The sequence below is a fragment of the Odocoileus virginianus genome, chromosome 11 (genome assembly GCF_023699985.2).
Source record: "Odocoileus virginianus isolate 20LAN1187 ecotype Illinois chromosome 11, Ovbor_1.2, whole genome shotgun sequence".
Classification (NCBI taxonomy): domain Eukaryota; kingdom Metazoa; phylum Chordata; class Mammalia; order Artiodactyla; family Cervidae; genus Odocoileus; species Odocoileus virginianus.
In genome coordinates, this window is record NC_069684.1 from 12505682 (window position 1) to 12527705 (window position 22024).

A 22024-nucleotide genomic window follows, 5' to 3' on the forward strand; every position below is an offset into this window, starting at 1 on the left:
GTGGACATGGGTTTGGGTGAACTCAGGGAGTTGGTGATGGACAGGGAGGCATGGTGTGCTGCACTCCATGGGATAGCAAAGAGCTGGACATGACTGAATGACTGAACTGAACTGAAAAGAAGGGAGGAAATGCAGAAACAAAAAAGGAGCAGGCAAGAAACAATAGTGCAGTGGTAAAGGAGGTCTTGGACATATCCTCAAGGGATAGGCATGTTTTTGAGATCTTTGTCAGGAACAAAGGTCCCACCCCAAATAAAGAATGGCAACTTCAGGCTGAGTACAAGATTCCTGGGGCACCACCAAGCTGTTGCCTCGCCACCAACCAATCAGAAGAAAGTCACATGCCCTGCGGATATCACCCCAGATTTTGCCTTTAAAAACTTTTACCCCAAATGATTGGAGAGTTCAAGGTTTTTGAGCATGAGCTGCCTGTTCTCCTTGCTTGGTCCCTGCAGTAAACCTTTCTCTGCTCCTGACTCCAATGTTTCCATTTGTTTAGCCTCCCTTTGCATTGAGCATAAGCACTTGGGTATGGCATCATTTAAAAACAGGGAAAAGAGGACTTATATGAATACAGTGTCTGGATATGAGAGGAATGAGAGAAGGAATAAATTCTTCAGATTTTATTAATAACAAGGGAATAACAAGCTATTAATAACAAGGGAATTATTGTCCTTAGGGTACAGAGAATTTTTAGTTAGGAAATGAGCATCTGTCATTTTTCAGATACTGCAGCATTCAGCCTTGAAGATTTTTACCAATGATTATGAATAGTCATCAAAAAAAATGCATTGCCTTTAGCAAAATAGCCTTGTGGCTCATATGGTGGAGGTTGTTTTCATCCACCACTAAAATTAACGTGAAGCATGTGTGAGAAGAGTATAATTAATATGTGAACAAGTGAAAAAGAAACAGCTAAAAGCAAAAGCCCTTTTATGGACTGAGGTTCTTTAAAATTTTTTTTAATTAATAAACTTAATTTTTTAGAGCAGTATAAGGTCATGGAAAAATTAAGCAGCAAGTACAGAGTTCCCATACACTCATGTCCCCACACATGGACAATCTGCCCCATTCAAAAACTGGGAAAGGAACCTGAAGAGATAGTTCTCTAAAGAAGGCATACAGATGGTTAACAAGCACAAGCAAAGATGCTCAACATCACTTATTATTAGAGAAGTGCAAATCAACACTACAATGAGATACCATCTCACACCAATCAGAATGGCCATCATCAAAAAGTCTACAAACAACAAACGCTGAAGAGTGTGTGTAGAAAGGGGAACACTCTTGCATCGCTGGTGGGAATGTAAAGTGATAGAGCCACTATCAAAGACGGTACGAGATCCCTAAAAAGCTAGGAATAAAACCACCATATGACCCAGCAATCCCAGTCTAGTCATATACCCTGAGGAAACCAAAGTTGAACAAGACATATGTATCCCAATGTTCATTGCAGCACTATTTACAATAGCTAGAACATGGAAGCAACCTAAATGTCCATTGACAGATGAATTGATAAAGAAGCTGTGGTACATATACACAATGGAATATTACTCAGCCATAAAAAGGAACACATTTGAATCCATTCTAATGAGGTGGATGAACCTAGAGCCTATTATACAGAGTGAAGTAAGTCAGAAAGATAAATATAAATATCGTATACTGACACATATATATATGGAATCTAAAAAGATGATACTGATGAATTTATTTTCAGGGCAGCAATGGAGAAACAGACATAGAGAAGAGACCTATGGACATGGGGAGAGGGGGGAAGGAGAAGGGGAGATGTATAGAGAGAGTAGCATAGAAATTTCTGTGTGTGTTAGTCGTCCAGTTGTGTCTGACTCTTTGCAACCCCATGGACTGTAGCCCACCAGGCTCCTCTGTCCATGGAATTCTCTAAGCAAGAATACTGGAGTGGGTTGCCATTTCCTTCTCCAACATAGAAATTTACAATACTGTAGCACATAGCTACAGTCACGGAGTCAGTGCAGTATGCCATACTGCAGTAAAATAGATAGCCAATGGGAATTTGCCGCATGAATCAGGGAACTCAAACTGGGGCTCTATGGCAGGGTGAAGGGTGGGCTGGGGAGGGAGATGGGAGGGAGAGGACGTGGGTGTACCTATGGCTGATTCTTGTTGGTGTGTGACAGAAAACCACAAAATTCTGTAAAGCAATTATCCTTCACTAGAAATTTTTTAAAAAAATAAACTTTATTTTTTAGAGCAGTTTAAGGTTATGGCAAAATTAAGCAGGAAGTATGGAGTTCCCATATACCCACATCCCTTCACATGGACAATCTGCCTCATTGCCAGCATCCCCCACCAGAGTGGCCTGTTTGTTGCAGATGATGAACATAAACTGACACATCATTTTCTTCTCAGCCTCTTTACAGGGTCTTTCAGAAAGCAGAAGTTTTTAATGTTAGGGACATCTACATCATCAATCACTTCTGATTTTAAGGATCATGAAAGGCTGCTGTATCTAAAAAGTCATTGTGATAACATAGGCCACATAGATTTTCTCCTACATCATCTTTTATATCTTTTTTAGTTTTGCATTTCACATTTAACTCTATTTTGAGACAATTTTTGTGAAGAAAACTGTCTAGGTTTTTTTTTTTTTCTTGCATATGACTGTTCACTTGCCCCAGTATCATTTGTCGAACAGACTATATTTCTCTATTATATTGCTTTTGCTCCTTTGCCAAAGATCAGTCGACTCTATGGGGTCTATTCCGGGCTCTCTGTTCTATTGATCTACTTGTTCTTTTGCCATACTGCACTGTCTTAGTGACTGTAGCTATATGATAAGTCTTGAAGTCATTAGTATCAGTCTCACAATCTTCTTCTTCTTCTTCAGTATTTAACTAAATAGCCTTGGTCTCTTCCATTTCAAAATCTTTAGAATCAGTTTTCCTATATCTGCAAGATAAATTTCTGAGATTTTGATTGAAAGTGCATTGAGTCTATCAAATTGGGAAGAACTGACAGCTTGACAATAATGAGTCTTTCTATCTATGAACATGGAATTTCTTCAATTATTTAGTTCTTTGATTCTTTTTTGTCATCAGAGTTTTTTACTTTTCTTTATATAGATTTTGTACATATCTTGTTACTTTGCATACTTAAATAAATTCCACTTCATTATGGTGTATAATTTTTATACATTGTTGGATTTCTTGTTGCTGTTGTTTAGTCACTAAGTCATGTCTGACTCCTTGCAATCCCACGGACTGAAGCACACAAAGTCTCCCCGTCCTTCACTGTCCCTCAGAGTTTGCTCAAACTCATGTCCATTGAGTTGATTTTACCATCTAATCATCTCATCCTCTGTCACCCCCTTCTCCTCCTACCTTCAATCTTTCCCAGCATCAGGGTCTTTTCAAATGAGTTGGCTCTTTGCATCAGGTGGCCAAAGTATTGGAGCTTCAGCTTCAGCATAAATCCTTCCAATGACTATTCAGAACTTATTTCCTTTAGAATTGACTGATTCCATCTCCTTGCAGTCCAAGGGACTCTCAAGAGTCTTGTTGAATACCACAGTTTAAAAGCATCAGTTCTTTGGCACTCAGCTTTCTTTATGGTCCAACTCTCACATTCACATATGACTACTGGAAAAATCATAGCTTTGACTATTTGGACCTTTGTCAGCAAAGTGATGTCTCTGCTTTTTAATATGCTGTCAAGGTTTGTCATAGCTTTCCTTCCAAGGAACAAGCGTCCTTTAATTTCATGGCTGCAGTCACTGTCCACAGTGATTTTGGAGCCCAAGAAAATAAAATATCTGCCATTGCTCCCACGTTTTCCCTGTCTATTTGCCATGAAATGATGGGAGTGGATGCCATGATCTTCGTTTTTTGAATGTTGAGTTTTAAACCAGCTTTTTCACTCTCCTTTTTCATTCTCATCAAGAAGCTCTTTAGTTTCTCTTCACTTTCTGCCACTAAAGTGGTGATGTCTGCATATCTGAGACTGTTGATATTTCTCCTGGCAATCTTAATTCCAGCCTGTGATTCATCCAGTTTGGCACTTCCCATGATATATTCTGCATATAAGTTAAACAGGGTGACAATATACAGCCTTGTCTTACTCCTTTCCAGATTTTGAACCAGTCATTCCCTGTAAGGTTATAACTAGTTTCTTGACCTGCATATAGATTTCTCAGGAGACTGATAAGGTGGTCTGGTATTCACATCTCTTAAAGGATTTTCCACAGTTTGTTTTGACCCACACAATCAAAGGCTTTCACATAGTCAATGAAACAGAAGTAGATGTTTTCCTGGAATTTCTTTAATTTCTCTATGACTGAATGAATGTTGCCAATTTGGTCTCTGGTTCCTCTGCCTTTTCTAAACCCAATTTATACATCCGGAAGTTTTCCGTTTAAGTACTGCTGAAGTCTAGTTTGAAGGATGTTGGACTTTTTTTGCTAATAATTTGTTGCAAAATTTTGCACCAATACTTATGAGAGACATTAGTTTGTAGCTATATTTTCTTGTAATGTCTTTGTGTGGTTTTGGTAATAGGGTAATGCTAACTTCATGGTTAAGTAACAAATTATGCTCTCATCTTCTGTTTTGTGGAAGAGACTGTAGAGGTTTAGAATAATTTCTTCTTTAAATGTTTAGTTGAAATTAGTAATGAATCCACCTGGGCCTGGTGCTTTCTATTTTAGAAGGTTATTAATTATTAATTCAACCTCTTTAGTAGAATTCATATTGTCTAATTCTACTTGCTTGAATTTTAATCAAAGTGTCTTTCAAAAATTGGTCCATTTCATCTAGGTTGTCAAATTTGTGGTCACAGAGTTGCTATTTAGCCTATAATTAGCCTTTTTATTTCCATTATAATGCGCCCACTCTCATTTCTGTTATTAGTAATTTGTTTCATTCTACCCTCACCACTCCCACCTCCTGCATTTTTCAGTTTTGTTTCCTCAGGTGGAAACTAAGATTACTGATTTAAGATCCTTCTTCTTTTTGAATATATACATTTAATGCTATCAATTTCCCTTCAAGCAGTGCTTTGGCTGAATCCTATGAAGTTTAAGTTGTATTTTTATTTTCACTTAGTTTAAAATTAAGTTTAAAAATTAAACTTAGTTTAAAATTTTTGAGCCTTTGACTGTTTGTATCAGTATCACAGCAAACTGTGGAAAATTCTTAAAGAGATGGGAGTACCAGACCACCTAACCTGCCTCTTGAGAAACCTGTATGCAGGTCCAAAAGCAACAATTAGAACCGAACATGGAACAGCACACATGTTCCAAATCAGGAAAAGAGTACATCAATGCTGTATATTGTCACCCTGCTTATTTAACTTATATGCAGAGTACATCATGCGAAATATCAGGCTGGATGAAGCACAAGCTGGAATCAATTGCTGGGAGAAATATCAGTAACCTCAGACACGCAGATTACACCACCCTTATGGCAGAAAGTGAAGAAGAACTAAAGAGCCTCTTGATGAAAGTGAAAGAGGAGAGTGAAAAAGTTGGCTTAAAACTCAACATGCAGAAAACAAAGAGCATGGCACCTTGTCCCATCACTTCATGGCAAATAGATGGGGAAACAATGGAAACAGTGACAGACTTTATTTTCTTGAGCTCCAAAAAAGCAGCCATGAAATTAAAAGATGCTTGCTCCTTGGAAGAAAACCTATGACCAACCTAGACAGTGTATTAAAGAGCAGAGACTTTACTTCGCCAACAAAAATCCGTCTAGTCCATCTAGTCAAAGCTATGGTTTTTCCAGTAGTCATGTACGGATGTGAGAGTTGGACTATAAAGAAAGCTGAGCGCCAAAGAATTGATGCTTTTGAACTGTGGTGTTGGAGAAGACTCTTGAGAGTCCCTTGGACTGCAAGGAGATCCAACCAGTCCATCCTAAAGGAAATCAGTCTTGAACATTCATTGGAAGGACTGATGCTGAAACTGAAACTCCAATACTTTGGCCACCTGATATGAAGAACTGACTGATTTGAAAAGACCCTGATGCTGGGAAAGATTGAAGGCAGGAGGAGAAGGGGACAACAGAGGATGAGGTGGTTGGATGGCATCACCGACTCAATGGACATGAGTTTGAGTAATCTCCGGGAGTTGGTGATGGACAGGGAAGCCTGGCATGCTGTGGTCCTTGGGGTTGCAGAGTCAGACATGACTGACTAAACTGAACTAAAAATTTTAAATGTCTCTTGTTATTTCTAATTTGACCCATGTGTTATTTGGAAGTGTGTTTGGTAATCTCTAAGTATTTCGTAATATTCTGGTTATCTTTCTGGTTATTGATTTTTAGTTTAATTCCACTGTGGTCTGATACACTGTATGATTTTTATCATTCTCAATTTGTTAGGGTGTTCTTTTTTATGGCCCAGAATGTGGTTTATTTTTGTGTATTTTCTGTGTGACCTTGAGAAGAATCTGTATTCTTGTGTTTTTAAATAAAGTAGTCTATAGATGTCAGTTATATCCAGTTCATTGATGGTACTATTGAATTCAACTATGTTCTTACTGATTTTATGCCTGCTGGATCTGTTTTTGATAGAGAAATTAGAGTGACTCCATCTATTTCTCCTTGCAGTTCTATTTCTATCAGTTTTTGCCTCATGTATTTTGAGGTTGTGTTGTTAGACACATACACTTTAAAGACTGCTATGTCCTCTTGGAGAATTGACCCCTTTGTATTATTTAATGCACCTCTTTGTACATGGGATTCTCTTGTGGCTCACAGGGTAAAGAGTCAGCCCACAATGCAGGAGACCTGAGTTAGATCCCTGTGTCAGGAAGATCCCCTGGAGAAGAAAATCGCAACCTACTCCACTATTCTTGCCTGGAAAATCCCATGGACAGAGGAGCCTGGCAGGCTACAGTCCATAGGGTAGCAAAGAGTTGGACACAACTGAGCGACTTCATATATATATATATATATTTGTCCATGATAAGTTTCCTTGCTCTGAAGCCTGTTCTGTCTGAAATTCATATGGCTACTACTGCCTTCTTTTAATTGGAGTTAGCATGGTGTATCTTTCTCCATCCTTTTACTTTATTCTGTATGTGTCTTTATATTTAAGGCGGTTTCTTGTAGAAACCATATAGGTGGTCTTCTTCTCTGGTTTGTTCTGATAATCTCTGTTTTTTAGTTGATATATTTGTACCGTTGTTGCTTAAAGTGATTACTGATAGAGCTGGATTAATATCTACCATGTTAACTTTTTTCTACTTTTTTTCCTTGTATTCTGTTCCTATTTTTGTCTTCCATTCTTTTTCTTTCTGATAATTGTGCTTTTAACTGGGGATTTTATATGACTATTTCCTCTTCTTTCTTAACATATCAATTATGCTTAATAATATCATAGTGGTCATCATATACATTTGCAATTAAACCAACTCTATTTTCAAATAACATTATACCACTTCATGCTTCATAACAAAATATTCCTAATTCCTCCCTCTTCCTTTGGTGTAATTTACCTACTATACATAAGCTGTAATTGACCTCCTATACACAAGCTATAATCCTTAAATACACTTTTACCTTTATTATGTTGAACAAACTGCTACTTGTTAGATCAATTAAAAATAAGAAAAATGAAAGTTTTTATTTTACCCTTACTAAGTCTTCACTAATGCTCTTTGTTTTCTGTAAATCTGAGATTCTAACTTTCATCATTTCCCTTCTCTCTGAAGAACTTCTTGTGTAAGGCAGATCTACTGGCCACAAATTCCCTCAAATTTTGTCTGAGAAAATTTGTTCCTTCACTTTGGAGGGTTAGTTTCCTAGTATACAGAACTCTATGTCAGTGATTTTTGTTGTTGCTATTTTTTCAACATTTTATTTCATTTTCTTCCTGCTTGTATGGCTTCTGAGGGGAAGTAGGATATAATTCTTATCTTTGTTCTGTATATATGGTAAGGTTTTTTCTTTTCTCTAGGTTCTTTCAAGATTTTTTCCTTTATATTTTCTTTTCTGCAGTTCTAATATAATAGTACGTTGCATTGGTACATCCTTACTTGATGTTTTCTGAGCTTCCTGGATCTGTGATTAATTTAGGGAATTTCTCAGTTAATATTGCTTCAAATATTGCTTCTATTCCTCTCTCTCTTTCTTTTCCTACTCTATTCCCATTACATCTATGTGACACCTTTTGCAGTTCTCCAACAATTCTTGGCTATTCTTTATGTTTGTTTTTTTAACACTATTTTTTCTCTTTGCATATTTTTCTTTTTCGATTTTGGAAGTGTCTGCTTCCTTACCCTCAAGCTCAGATTCTTTCCTCAGACATGTCCAGCCTACTAAGAAGTTCATCAAAGTCATTCTTCATTCCTATTACAATGTTATTGACCTCTAGCATTTTTTTTTTATTCTTTCTTGGAATTTCCATCACTCTGCTTATATTACCCATCTGTTCTTGCACATTAACTACTATTCCATCAGCACTCATGATCTTACATATTTCCACCATCTGTGCTGTATCTCTGAGTCTGGTTTCAATGTTCGCTCTGCCTCTTCCAACTGTTTTTTGTCTCTCATCATGACTTGTCATTTTTTTTTTTTTTTCTGAAGGCTGGAAAAGAGCTCTGATAAATAGGCCTTTAGCAATGCGGTGGGAGGGGTGGAGTGGGGGAGTCTTCTGGAGTCCTATGATCAGGCCTCTGTGTTTCACTCAGCCTATGCCTCTGAGCTGTGTCACAAGCACTCCTCCATTCCCCACTGCCACAGATTAAGTGGGACATGGCTAGAGGGTGCTAGAGTTTGAGTACATCCTTCCCCCAGGTCATTTAGGCTCTGATAAAATTCCCAGAGTTTAGGCTCTGGTAATAAAATTTCTTTTGAGCCTAATTTAAAAGAAAGACACTCTGGCATATTTCAAAATGGCTATTTTTCCCCTGCTTCCCTGCCAGTCTGCCAAGGGGATTTTTTTTCTTTTCCTGATAATTCACTGTGGGAACTTGGCAGAGTTCCAGGCAGTAAAACTCATGAAAGTAAATAGACCCCCCACCCCACCCGCCAGGATTTGTAACCCTTAAGATTTATTCAAGATATGTGTGTGTGCGCTTTACTCTTCAGGCTTCCCTTCTTCTTCAGACTGTGAAGAATCTTGCCTGCAATGTCGGAGACCTAGGTTCGATCCCTGTGTCGGGACAATCCCCTGGAGAAAGGCATGGCAACCCATTCCAGTATCGTTGTCTCCATGGAGAATCCCCATGGACAGAGGAGCCTGGCAGTTTACAGTCCACGGGGTCGCAGAGTCGGACACAGTGAGCGACTAAGCACAATCCATTACTCTTTGGGTTTCCCTACATAGGCGCTGGTTTTCAAGGAGGTGTTTGCCTGTGGGTTTCTGTTCTGATAAACTGCGCTTCTCTGTATGGCCAGTCTCTCCAATTTTGTTGCTGTTGCTGTTTAGTTGCCAAGTCGGGTAGATGCTTTTGCAACCTCATGGACTGTAGCCCTCCAGGCTCCTCTGTCCATGGGATTTCCCAGAAAAGAATACTGGAGTGGGCTTCCATTTCCTTCTCCAGGGGATCTTCCTGACCCAGGGGTTGCACCCGTGTTTCCTGCATTGCCAGCGAATTCCTTACCGCTGAGCCACCATGGACGCCCCCTCCAATTTTGAGGGCAGCTTTTTATCCTGTCACCTCACTTCTTTGGAGGATCTAAGAATAGCATTTTGAGTTTTCACTTTGTTCAGATTTTTGTTAGGATTGAGTGGCAACTTCCAAGCTCATTTAAACTCGGTTTAATCTGTCACTGTCAGTGTGGTCTCATTACGCTGGCCCCAGCACACGCTGCTCCTTATCCCCTTTTAGGATTCCTAGCTCTAACACAAAGACCATGTTCAAGCTACCTCGAGTCACCTTAGTAGTTATGATATACAACCATAAAAATGAAGGAAAAGAAAAATCTATCCGGGAACTAAGGTGAGAAAAAGGAGATACTTTTTTAAAATAAAACTTAGCACTAAATATTGTTTGGTATTTCTTCATCGGTTTATTTGACAAGGATTTTTTTTATTATTATTAAAAAAATTGTCCTTGTCAACTGAAAAAAAAAAAAACAAAAAAACCAAAAACCCTGCACAACCTAAAAGTTGAGAATTATGTTTTCTTTGGTGTTAAGCCCAGAATACCATCTCTCAGATATAACTCTGAAGGACTTTTCTGAAGAGGTAAAGAAGGAGTCAGGATATACAAGTGTTTTTGCAAAACAAAAACTCCAAAACCCAGGAAGTGGAAGATCAAGATTCCTGCTAATCAAAAGAAACCAGATATCTCAAGCTAGTGAATTTAGTGCTGTCCACACATGGGAAAACGCAAGACCCGGGGATTATTGAAATTATTTCTTTGGTAGGGCCACTATCCCATTGTTCTGCACCCTGTGTCCCCTCAGGGCGCACAGTCACTGCAGTGGAAGCCTGTCTACCTCCCCTCGGGAGCCACTGTTCTGTACCATCAGGCTGGGGTGGGGGCAGGGAGCCGTGTCTGAGGGTTTTCCATCCCTTGTTTACTGAAATGAGAGGTGACATTCTTGGTCCACATGCTCTTGTTTTTCTAGTTGAAACTCCTATCTTGTGTAGTCAGGAATAGGTAAATAAACAGGATTTACTAAAAGTATGGGTTTCCCACGTGGCACTAGTGGTAAATAACCTGCCTGCCAACGCAGGAGACATAGAGATGCGGGTTCAGTCCCTGGGTCGGGGAGATCTCCTGGAGGAGGGCATGACAACCCACTCCAGTCTTCTTGCCTGGAGAATCCCATGGACAGAGGGGCCTGGCGGGCTACAGTCCATGGGGTTGCAAAGAGTCAGATATGACTGAAGCAACTTAGCATGCACGCACACACTAAAAGACTAATGTAGAGGTCTTTTATGGGTACTTTATGAGTACATCTGTTTCTGCCCTTCAAGAAACAGATGTACACTGTGGCAAAAACTTGTTAAAAATGTCTCTTCAGGCAAGATGCAAGATAGTAAAGCTCTCTTTCTAGTCAGCCTGTCCTGAATAAAAAAGACAAGGGCAATCTGCACTATCTTTGAGTGAATTAGAATAGGCTAAAGGTGAAGACAGGGAGATAGAAAAAAGTTCCATGTCTAAGATAGTAAATATGACCATCCTCCCATGTCTGAATAGTGCGCGTGTGTGTGCAAAGTCACTTCAGTTGTATCCTACTCTTTGCGATCTTATGGACTGTAGCCTGCCAGGCTCCTCTGTGCATGGGATTCTCCAGGCAAGAAGACTGGAGTGGGTTGCCATGCCCTCCTCCAGGGGATTTTCCCAACCCAGGGATCGAACCCACATCTCTTATGTCTCCTGCACTGGCAGGCGCGTTCTTTACCACTAGTGCAACCTGGGAAGGCCCTGAATGGTAGAACCCTGTTCAAAGCAGTTAGAAGTATCTTCTTTGAAAATGTTAGTGCCTTTGGAATTTTGGGTATTAATAGGCTTTAATGTTCATTTTCTTTTAGCTCATATGAATGGCTTATTACTTCAACTAACACATATTTCATTCCTTTTTTAGTATATTCATGAAGGTTAAATCTCAGATGAACACTGCATATGTAGACTTTTAAGAATGTTGTAACATCAGACACACAATCTACCCAGTGATCTTTACAACAATCAAGAGAGAAAAAGAAGTTGATAAAAACTGAAGCAGCAGAAGGGGGCAGTAAAACGCAGCAGAATGCTCTGGAAGATTTTTTTAATATGCTTTCTTATTTTCAGTTAACAGAATTCTCCAACAAATTTCAGAGACTAATGCATTTTATATAACAGATACATGTATTTGTCTAAAATGAACACAGAAACACTAAACACAGACACATGTGAGAAACATAAGTCTCACATGATTATAATCTTATTTTTTATGCTGTGACATATCATGGCATAATAATCATAGTACTTTTCCACATAGGACAGGATTTAGCCATTTTGATTTGGTTTGGGACATTTAATATTCCCCCATGACCAGCATTCCTAAATGCACTACCCATTCTATTTTACTGTCCCAGACTTACCAAAGTTAATAAATCATAAACAGTTTTTCCTCAAGTCCATAACTGGACTTCCTTTCTAAACTGCACCCATCCTTAAAGTGTCATTTTCTCCTTGAACTATTTTCTGACTGCATAGGTACATGCAATTCTCTTTACTCTATTGTGCTATAGAAGTTACAGATTAAACCAAGTAGTTTAACCGAATAGGTATTTTTTAATTGAATTTCCACTATGAAATGGAGTTCAATTTCTTTAAATTCCAAGTAGTCTAAATCTGATTATTCTCAACACCCTGTTTTGTTCTCACTTTGAATTTAGTTTCCCTGCAAACAATAGAACACACTTTTATACGCAGCAGGTATACAATTAAGATCAGATGAGGACAATGATGATGATGACTTCAAAATGAATTCAGGATTACAATATAAAGCCAACAGAGTCAGAGTATGAATTCTTCCTTGGCATCTAACCAAACTCAAATTGGTAGTCCTAAATATCCACTTAAAATTTGAGTAGACACATCCTACCACTTAAAATGAAACAGAAAACTGGAATTATTAAAAGATTGTTTACATCTACGCTCTTAGTTGAAATTTCATGTAAGACTCAGTACAATAAATGGGAGTGTCACAAATGGAATGATTAAATATGACTAGAGGAGAAAGGCTTCCTGGGTGAAATAGAATTTTAGTCATTTGTCTCACATAGAATCACATTAAGCAAAATGTTGAAAAAAAAGTTGATTGTCTTCTTTTAAAGGCCTCTAAATGCTGCGACTTTTTTCTTTTCTCTTTTTTTTGTGGGGGGGGGGTGGCATTTCACCTTCACACACCCCTCCAGACCACAAGACAGAATCAAACAAAAACAAAAGATGATGAAATTGAAAAGTGTCAATATCACCCTTTCTTTACATCCATTCCATCCAAATTCCTCATCAAATTACCTTCCAAAATGAGACTAGAAAACTGGCCCTAATAAACCCAGACAACCGAAAAGTAAATGTAATGTATTTTAACCCTTTGTCACAACTCATCCTAGAGAAGTAGGCAGAAAACATACACACAAAGCAAGCTTTAAAAATCTACTTCCTTCAACTGGCATCTCCTGTGAAGAGTGGTGACCAAAACAGTGAAAATCATGCTGCAGAGAAAGAAATGCCTTAAAGCAGATCTTTTGGACGGTGAGCATCCTTAAACATCCCGGTCACCTCCGCTTCTGCTGTTCACGGGAGGAGAGGAAAGGTTACAGCGGTGACCCCTCAATCTCAGACTGACTATTTACAGGGTAAGTGCTCAGGGTCAGTTTTAAGGGGAGGAATTTACCTTTATTTCCTCTCCCCAGGAAGCAACGTCCGGGTGGTGGCATGAAGAACAGTATTTTTTATGTTGAGAACAACTTAGCTAGAAAAAGAACCCTACAGGTACGTACACTGACTATAGCTATTACAGTTCATTCGATCGGTTAAAAAAATAAAAAAATAAATAAAATGTAAAGCTTTGTACGTGCGTACATCTACACGAGGTTAAGAGTAGTCACTGAAATCCGGACACCTCTGAAATACATGACATGAGTAGAACATGTCAGCCTTGCTTGGCCCGATTCTCCCCAGTCTCTCCAGACTGGGACTTCCTCGGCCCCCAAAAGCCGAGGGACCAGCCGCGGGGGGTGGGGGGCGGGGGCGCGCGAGGGGATTCCCTGCTCTCCGGAACCTCCCAGGCCCCTGATCGATTCCCGGAGAGGAAGCCCGGAGGCCGCCCTCCCCACCCCCGCCCCCACCCAGAAGATCTACCTCGGACCCCCTCTCGGGAGCCTCGGTCCAAACCGCGACAGAAGGAAAGGAGTGTGGCGCGAAGCCCGGCGCCAGGGGCGGAGAAACCGGCCGAGGGGCGCTGTAAGGTCGGAACTGGGAGGGGGCGATCCGCTTTGCACCCACCTTAGGGAAGCCAAGCGCGACTCCCCAAGTTTCCGATTTTCTAGTTTGCGTAGCTAAAAAAAAGAAAAGAAATCCTACCCCCACCCGGGTCTTACGCAATTGCTTAAGTAGAAAGAGGGGGAAAATTTTTGGAAGGGGGGAAGGAAAGGCGGAAAGAAACAGTCATGCCGTCACGTGGGCTATTTCACGCATAAAAGGAAGGTCCTCTCCGTTAGCTTCCAGTTGTCAAAGGACTCGCAGCAAGCGTCAGAGGACGCCCCGGAACTCCGCACAGCGCCTCCTCCGGCCCCGCAGCCGCGATCCGCGCACCTCTACGCCTCCGCCGGCCCCGCGCCCCGCCCGCAGCCGAGATGCTCGCCCGAGCCCTGCTGCTTTGCGCCGCCGCGGCGCTCTGCGGAGCAGGTGAGTGAGTACCTGGCGCCCGCGCCCGTCCACCCGGGCTGTTTCTGCTCAGACTTCTCCCGGGAATTCCAGGTATTCTAAATACTCCCAGAATTCAGAGGCCGAGTCCGGACCAGTCGAGTCCAAATAAACTGGACGGATAGCCCCGCTTTGCCCTCAGCTCTAATCTTCATGGGCCCGTTATTGAACCCGTATTTACTCATCTGCTAAATAGGAACGGGGATACTAATTTGCAGGTTGTCATTATAAGACAAGAAGATCTGATCAATATATGTGAGATGCTTTTGTATACCACCTAACTGTTATTGAATGAAAATAATTATATTATACAACTTCCTTAGTTAGTGCTTTCCCGTCCCAGGGAAGCCCAGATTGTTTTTTAAGATAAACAGAATAGCTTAAAAGCAAGCTGTTCTTACTTTGCAAATTTTTCTATAGTTTGTTTTTGCCGTTTTTTTTTTTTAACGTAAATTAAGTCATGCCACCTTAATACTGTAAATCAATGATCTCCCTTGACACGTGGACTAAAATCCAAGTTCCCATAAAAACCACAGGATCTGCCTTCACCTTTTCTGAATTTAGCTTCTACCTCTGCCTCTCCGGCTGTCAGGCATGCCTCAAGGCCTTTGCACTTGTTTTTCTCTCAACTTAGAATGCTCTTCCTCCAGATCTTTCTCCAGCTTTATGACAGAGAAGAAAGAAGAAGAAAAAAAAAAAAAACACCCAAGTTTGATTAAAATACTAGATCTATTCACTTTAGTTTTGAAAGTCCTACTTTGAGCCTCTTCTAAAGGCTAATTTGAGCATCTAAAGTTTCTAAGAAAAATTTAGCAACATGATTTCCCTGATGGAATATTCTGTTACCTTTATTTAGAAAAGGAAGTTGGCATTCCTACATTATAACCATTCTGTGAGGCAAGTAAAAAAAAAAGTTTTCCCATGACTACCTGTATATTTCTTGAATTTTTTATTGTGAAGTTGACTCATAGTAAGTAAAGCAATTAAATGCTTAAGTCAAGATTGACACTGAAGAATTATTTATTCACTGTCTTTACTGTTTTTGTAGCAAATCCTTGCTGTTCCCATCCATGCCAGAATCGAGGTGTATGTATGAGTGTAGGATTTGACCAGTATAAATGTGACTGTACCCGAACAGGATTCTATGGTGAAAACTGTACCACACGTAAGTTTGTTGTTGAGTGCCCTCATTTGGAATGGGATATATACAGTTATCATTTTACAGAATTGTGTCATAATGTGTCCCATTAATTTCTTTTTCCTCTCATTGCAGCTGAATTTCTGACGAGAATAAAATTACTCCTGAAACCCACTCCCAACACAGTGCACTACATACTTACCCACTTCAAGGGAGTCTGGAACATTGTCAATAATATCTCCTTCCTGCGAAATATGATTATGAGATATGTGTTGACCTGTAAGTACAAATCACTTTCTAGGGTTCTCAGCTGCCTCAAAGAAAAATGTACTTTACAAATTTTAGATTTTTAAACTTAATTCAAAATGTCTTTAAATATACCATTTTAGTTTGCTTACTATCTTAATGGCCAAAAATATTGATATCTGAATCCCTTGAAGTTTCTAAAGTTCTGTCCCACAGGCAGAATTCTATTTAAAATACTGCATACCTCTGCTGACCTTCATTGTTCTCTACAGTTTGTGAAGGAAGCGTGGTCCAGTTGTTTATTGAGTGGCCATGGGGCACAGAATTGCATCCATTAAAATAAATGAATAATTTAGAATGGGGTCGGCAAGAAAATAACCTTTATTTCTAAAGTGAGTGTCAAGCCCAGACATTTTGCTCATGGCCCTCTTGAACAATAAGTGGATGGTTATTTGAAAAAAATCAAAATGGCTAGACCAAAACATCTCCTGTAAAGAATACATGCTTTATCAAAGACGCCTTTTAAGGCATCATTCTTTCCTCTTTTTTGAGCACCAGTAGCAGGCTTTAAAGTATGATTGCTTTAAAATAGAGTATCTTTGTATTAATTAAATTTATTCTAGTGCCACTTTGTACACTATACAATACAAATGAGCATTAATTTGCTTTGTGGATGGAAACAAATAACATTTTTTTTCCTCTAAAATTTCAGCGAGATCACATCTGATTGACAGTCCGCCCACTTATAATGTGCACTACAGCTATAAAAGCTGGGAAGCCTTTTCTAACCTGTCCTATTACACCAGAGCTCTTCCTCCTGTGCCCGATGACTGCCCAACACCCATGGGTGTGAAAGGTGAGTGACAGGAGACAGAGTTGTATTAACTGTAACTGGGATTGGATTGATACCTAGAAAATTTTGCCCCAAACTATGATTATTTGTTAATAAAACCATTTTTTCCCTTCTTATGGATATCTCTGGATATTTTTTGAAATTGTGAGTCCATGTAAACTATTCCATGGAAGCAAGTAGGCATTTTGGTATGAAAAAGTGAAAATGTTAGTCACTCAATTGAGTCCAACTCTGTGACTCCATGGACTGTGGCCAGCCAGGCTTCTATGTCCATGGAATTCTCCAGGCGAGAGTACTGCCATTCTTTTCTCCAGGGTAATCTTCCTAACCTAGGCATCAAATCTAGGTCTTCTTCATTGCAGGCAGATTCTTTACCATCTGAGCCACCAGGGAAGCCCAGACATTTTGGTATAATGTCATATGTTCTCAAATTCTTTCATTAAAACTGAATTAATACTAGTTAAAGATTATTCAGTAAGAGGTTGTTCCCCTATATCTTAGAACTTCCATTAATATTACAATCCTGTTCAAAGTTGTATTTTTCCTGTAAGTGAAGAAGACCCTGATAAATTGACAGTTCACTCTCTGCTTCCTTAAAGAAATAGATGCGTTCTTATTTTGGCTTTCTAATTTTTTATAGGGAGGAAAGAGCTTCCTGATTCAAAAGAAGTTGTGAAAAAAGTACTTCTAAGAAGAAAGTTCATTCCTGATCCCCAAGGCACAAATATGATGTTTGCATTCTTTGCCCAGCACTTCACCCATCAGTTTTTCAAGACAGATTTTGAACGAGGACCAGCTTTCACTAAGGGAAAGAACCATGGGGTAAGACAGAGTTAAATGAGAATTTGTAGCAAATCAAGTTCTGTGTGTACAAACCTTAATGGAGTTTCCATTTTATCTCACTGATTGAATAAAAAAACACACACACACATATTTACATACATATATACAGATTATTATTTGTACTTTGACTCATATTTTTAGTTTAAAATATTGGATCTGCAAAAAAAGTTGTCTTCAAAAAAATTTCTTACCTTGATTATGCTGCCTTAAATATTACAAGGTAAGATTTTTGCAGCATTATTATTTCTTGGGTTTCAGTGAAATAGCTTCAATTAATAAGTATTTTATATCAAAACATTTTCTGCTGCTTTTTAAAAGAAATATCATATAATTAGAGTGAAAATTTCTGATACAGGCTCCATATGAGATACTAATAGGAGACATTTAGGTTTAAACGCTATGAGGTTATTTTTAGTGGATAAACAAGTTAATTTATTATTTTGTGGCTGTGAAAAAAAATGTGTTACTGAAAAATTTTAAAGCAAACTAAATCATCACAGTATTTAATAATAAGTACATCCTAGGCATTTTACGTAAGAACAACTTCAGTAGCAAATAAAAAATTTTCCATAATCTTCTAGGTGGACTTAAGTCACATTTATGGTGAATCTTTAGAGAGACAGCATAAGCTGCGCCTTTTCAAGGATGGAAAAATGAAATATCAGGTTTGTTCCATTTAAATATTAAGAATTCCTTATGACTTACCACCTACCTATGTTCCAAATCTCTAATGATGAAAATTTGTTTCTTACCTCTTCTTACTGATACTTTTTTAGATGATTAATGGAGAGATGTATCCTCCCACAGTCAAAGATACTCAGGTCGAAATGATCTACCCACCTCATGTTCCTGAACACTTAAAGTTTGCTGTGGGCCAGGAGGTCTTTGGTCTGGTGCCTGGTCTGATGATGTATGCCACCATTTGGCTGCGGGAACACAACAGAGTGTGTGATGTGCTGAAACAAGAGCATCCAGAATGGGGCGATGAGCAGTTGTTCCAGACAAGCAGGCTAATCCTGATAGGTAAGCAAGAAGAGCAAATCACTTAAAGAAAACCCTCTTCCTCAAAGAAAACGAACTTGTTTCCTTTGCTTGGGAGGAATGTAATTCTGGGGGAGTGTCATGGGTGTACAATCACCTGCTCCATATTCATTCAGTCCTTCAGCTGGATTGGTCAGACACCTACCTTTCAATGGTGGAAAAGAAAGTCTCAACAGGAATGCCAAATGACCAGTTGCATTTAGTTGCTTGAACATTTGTGAGCAGAAAGAAATCATGTTTTCAATTTTTTTTGTGTGCCCGTAGGAGAAACTATTAAGATTGTGATTGAAGACTACGTACAGCACTTGAGTGGCTATCACTTCAAACTGAAGTTTGACCCAGAGCTGCTTTTCAACCAGCAGTTCCAGTACCAAAACCGTATTGCTGCTGAGTTTAACACACTCTACCACTGGCATCCCCTTCTGCCTGACGTCTTTCGGATTGATGGCCAGGAGTACAACTATCAGCAGTTTATCTATAATAATTCTATCTTACTGGAACATGGTGTCACTCAGTTTGTTGAATCATTCACCAGGCAAAATGCTGGCAGGGTAAGCATTATTAGTGAAAAACAAAATAAAACAAAGGACTAGTTGGTAACTAGAATGTCTGCTGCAGGAAAGATTTTTCTTAAACTTACTGAAAGGTTAGTTATTGCTAGTAATCTTTCCTTGAAATAAGGATATGTAATATATATATTTAATATTATATGATCTCGATTATAATATAATGTTACCATTGTAATCTAGATCATAGAAATAATCTATAAATATTCCAAACTTATAGTTTAGGTCTCCACTGGTAACATCAGTTTACCTACTTGGCACTCAAGGGATGTTTTTCAAATAGAAATCTTGAGAATTCCCTGGTGGTGCAGTGGTTAGAATTTCTTGCTCTCACTGTTGAGGGGCTGGGGTCAGTTCCTGGTCAGGGAAATAAAATCCCACAGGCCACTTGGCATGGCCAAAAAAGAAAAAAAAAGAAAAAAAAAATCTTACATATGCCTAAAACTCAGTTAATTGTGTTCTACAATTTAATTCATATTCCACAGGTTGCTGGCGGTAGGAATCTTCCAGTCGCAGTAGAGAAAGTGTCAAAGGCTTCAATTGACCAGAGCAGAGAGATGAAATACCAGTCTTTTAATGAGTATCGCAAACGTTTTCTGCTGAAGCCCTATGAATCATTTGAGGAACTTACAGGTGAGAAACAGTTTCTAAACTTCTTCAGAGTCAAGGGGCAAATGGAAACAGAGAAGTTGAAAGCCAATTGAGCAAAGGGGTAAAGCTCTTCATTTTGTCAAAAGGTTGACATTGGTTGTATCTTTGTCCTCGTCACCCTCACAGGAGAGAAGGAAATGGCTGCAGAGTTAGAAGCACTCTACGGAGACATAGATGCCATGGAGCTGTATCCCGCCCTTCTGGTAGAGAAGCCTCGTCCAGACGCCATCTTTGGGGAGACCATGGTAGAAGCTGGAGCGCCATTCTCCCTGAAAGGACTTATGGGTAATCCTATATGTTCTCCTGAGTACTGGAAGCCTAGCACTTTTGGTGGAGAAGTAGGTTTTAAGATCATCAACACTGCCTCAATTCAGTCTCTCATCTGCAATAACGTGAAAGGCTGTCCTTTTACCTCATTCAGTGTTCAAGACGCGCACCTCACCAAAACAGTCACCATTAATGCAAGCTCTTCCCACTCTGGACTCGATGATATCAACCCCACAGTCCTCCTAAAGGAACGTTCAACCGAACTGTAGAAGCCTAGTGATCGTATTTATTTATTTATATGAACTGTTTCTTTTAACTTAATTATTTAATATTTATATGAAACTCCTTGTGTTACTTAACATCTTCTGTTAAGGAGAAAAGGGGGTCATATTTGTGAAGATTTTCATGTTGATTTTAAAGATGTCGAAGTTTCTTCAAGTTAAAGGGGAAAGCAGTTTTCATTCTTCTGTACAATCCAATGGGAGATGAGTATGACATCTTTTTACTTGAATTTCAACTTATAATAAGAACAAAAGCTAAGTTTGAACACTTAAATGCTGTTGCAAGATGACAAAATGCTGCACATTTCAACACTATCAATATTTCCAGGGCGTCTTCTATGATGAATGAGAAACAGCTGTCTACTCACTGGTCCTTTTATGGTCTTCTTTTGGCCATTTTCAGATCAGTTTACTTCATCTATTTTGTTTTCCTGGTTTTAACGTCTGAGTGTGTGTTTTTTGGACTCTGCCTGTACTTTCTTACCTGAACTTATGCGAGTTTTCAGGAAAACCTCAGCTCAGAACTACTACAAAAGGCCTTTACAAAAAGGTATACATTCATTTTAAGTGAAAGGCAGAGAACTCTACAAATAAACTATAACCTAATAAAGAGCCCAATACCTTAGAGCCCTAGGGAGTTGTTGACACCAAGAAAGTATTCCTATTCTAATTAATGTCTTTCCTCATTTGAAAGCAAATAATTGCTGAATAGTTTCCAGGAAGACAATGTTTATTTTCCACATCTCATTGTCAGTTGACATTTTCTGGTACTGTATATTAATTTAATTTATTGAGGGCTATTATGTCTTCTTAGGATGACTATTATAAACTGGGTTTAAGGCTGCATGGTGGGTTTTTTTTTGGCATTATGTCAGAATCAATGTATCTTTTAGGATTACCTCTCTGAATTATTACTATAATATAAATGTTTGGATTAAGATTTGTGAAAACATGTTAGGAACCCAACTCTGGTATATTGAGACGTAAAGCTGGAATTCTTTAAGTTTTACCTATTCACCAGCCCACAGAAAACGCTGTCTCATTACCCTGGATGTGCTATAACACTGACAGTGTATACATTTTTGAAGGACTTGCAGATGTTTCATTAATTCATTCACCCCTAACTTTCTGGAGAAACATTCTTTACAAAGCACTGTGGGTCTTAATATTTTTAAATCATGCACTGAAAAATCAGTATTTATGTAAATAATTGAAAAAGTATGCCTGTTAGGCAGAGGGAGAAAAATGAAATTTCATTAAAGAGAAATAACTCAGGGGAACTTTCAAGATTTTATGTTTAAATGATTTATGGTTAAGAAAGAGTCAACAGTAGAAGAGCTTGTATTAAAAAACTGTTACTTTCACTGATTTTTTAAAAAATGATTTGTTAATATCTGAATGACTGAATCTGGGAATTTGGAATATGTGAGTGTTTTGGTGCCTCAGACTATGTATGATTAAATTAATTTATGTAAACCTTAAGTATTGAAACAAATAGCTGTTTATTTTTGTATTATTTAAAAATTGAAAACCTCTTCTAAAATAAATTTTGACTGTTTCTGTATATCTTTGTCATGAGATGATTTCTCTAATGCATGATTCTCCTATCTCTTCCAAACCGGACTGGTTCTTAGTGAAATGGTTCTGCCTTCCATCATATAGAGGTCTTAAGGTCACTATTTATAATCTCTCATACATGGAAACACTGTATTAGAAAATGGGGGCTTTGTCCTACAGAAGAGAGATAGCAACAAACTTATTTTCATTGCCTAATCTTAGAAG

The 22024-nt window shown here is 38.8% G+C and overlaps 1 protein-coding gene across 2 annotated transcripts; it reads left to right on the forward strand.

Moving 5' to 3' along the window:
- Positions 1-13166: 13166 nt before the first annotated feature.
- Positions 13167-21806, forward strand: PTGS2 (prostaglandin-endoperoxide synthase 2). 2 transcript variants are annotated; one of them, XM_020908933.2, is made up of 11 exons: positions 13167-13287; positions 14152-14338; positions 15405-15521; positions 15630-15773; positions 16453-16596; positions 17234-17415; positions 18018-18101; positions 18213-18459; positions 18742-19028; positions 19529-19676; positions 19821-21806. In XM_020908933.2, the coding sequence occupies exons 2-11, from the start codon at positions 14287-14289 to the stop codon at positions 20228-20230; spliced, it is 1815 nt and encodes a 604-aa protein (XP_020764592.1). In that variant the 5' UTR covers positions 13167-13287; positions 14152-14286; the 3' UTR covers positions 20231-21806. The 2 variants fall into 2 exon arrangements, with proteins under 2 accessions (XP_020764592.1, XP_020764594.1); XM_020908935.2 differs by lacking the exons at positions 13167-13287; positions 14152-14338 and having other exon boundaries at positions 14351-15521.
- Positions 21807-22024: the final 218 nt, after the last annotated feature.

Excerpts from the sequence above, each read along its gene's own strand:
- PTGS2 (XM_020908935.2), top strand. The coding sequence starts at position 15,344 with ATGCTTAAGTCAAGATTGACACTGAAGAATTATTTATTCACTGTCTTT. Across the intron at positions 17,416-18,017 it reads CTAAGGGAAAGAACCATGGG|GTGGACTTAAGTCACATTTA; the intron begins GTAAGACAGAGT and ends ATAATCTTCTAG. Across the intron at positions 19,677-19,820 it reads ATCATTTGAGGAACTTACAG|GAGAGAAGGAAATGGCTGCA; the intron begins GTGAGAAACAGT and ends TCACCCTCACAG.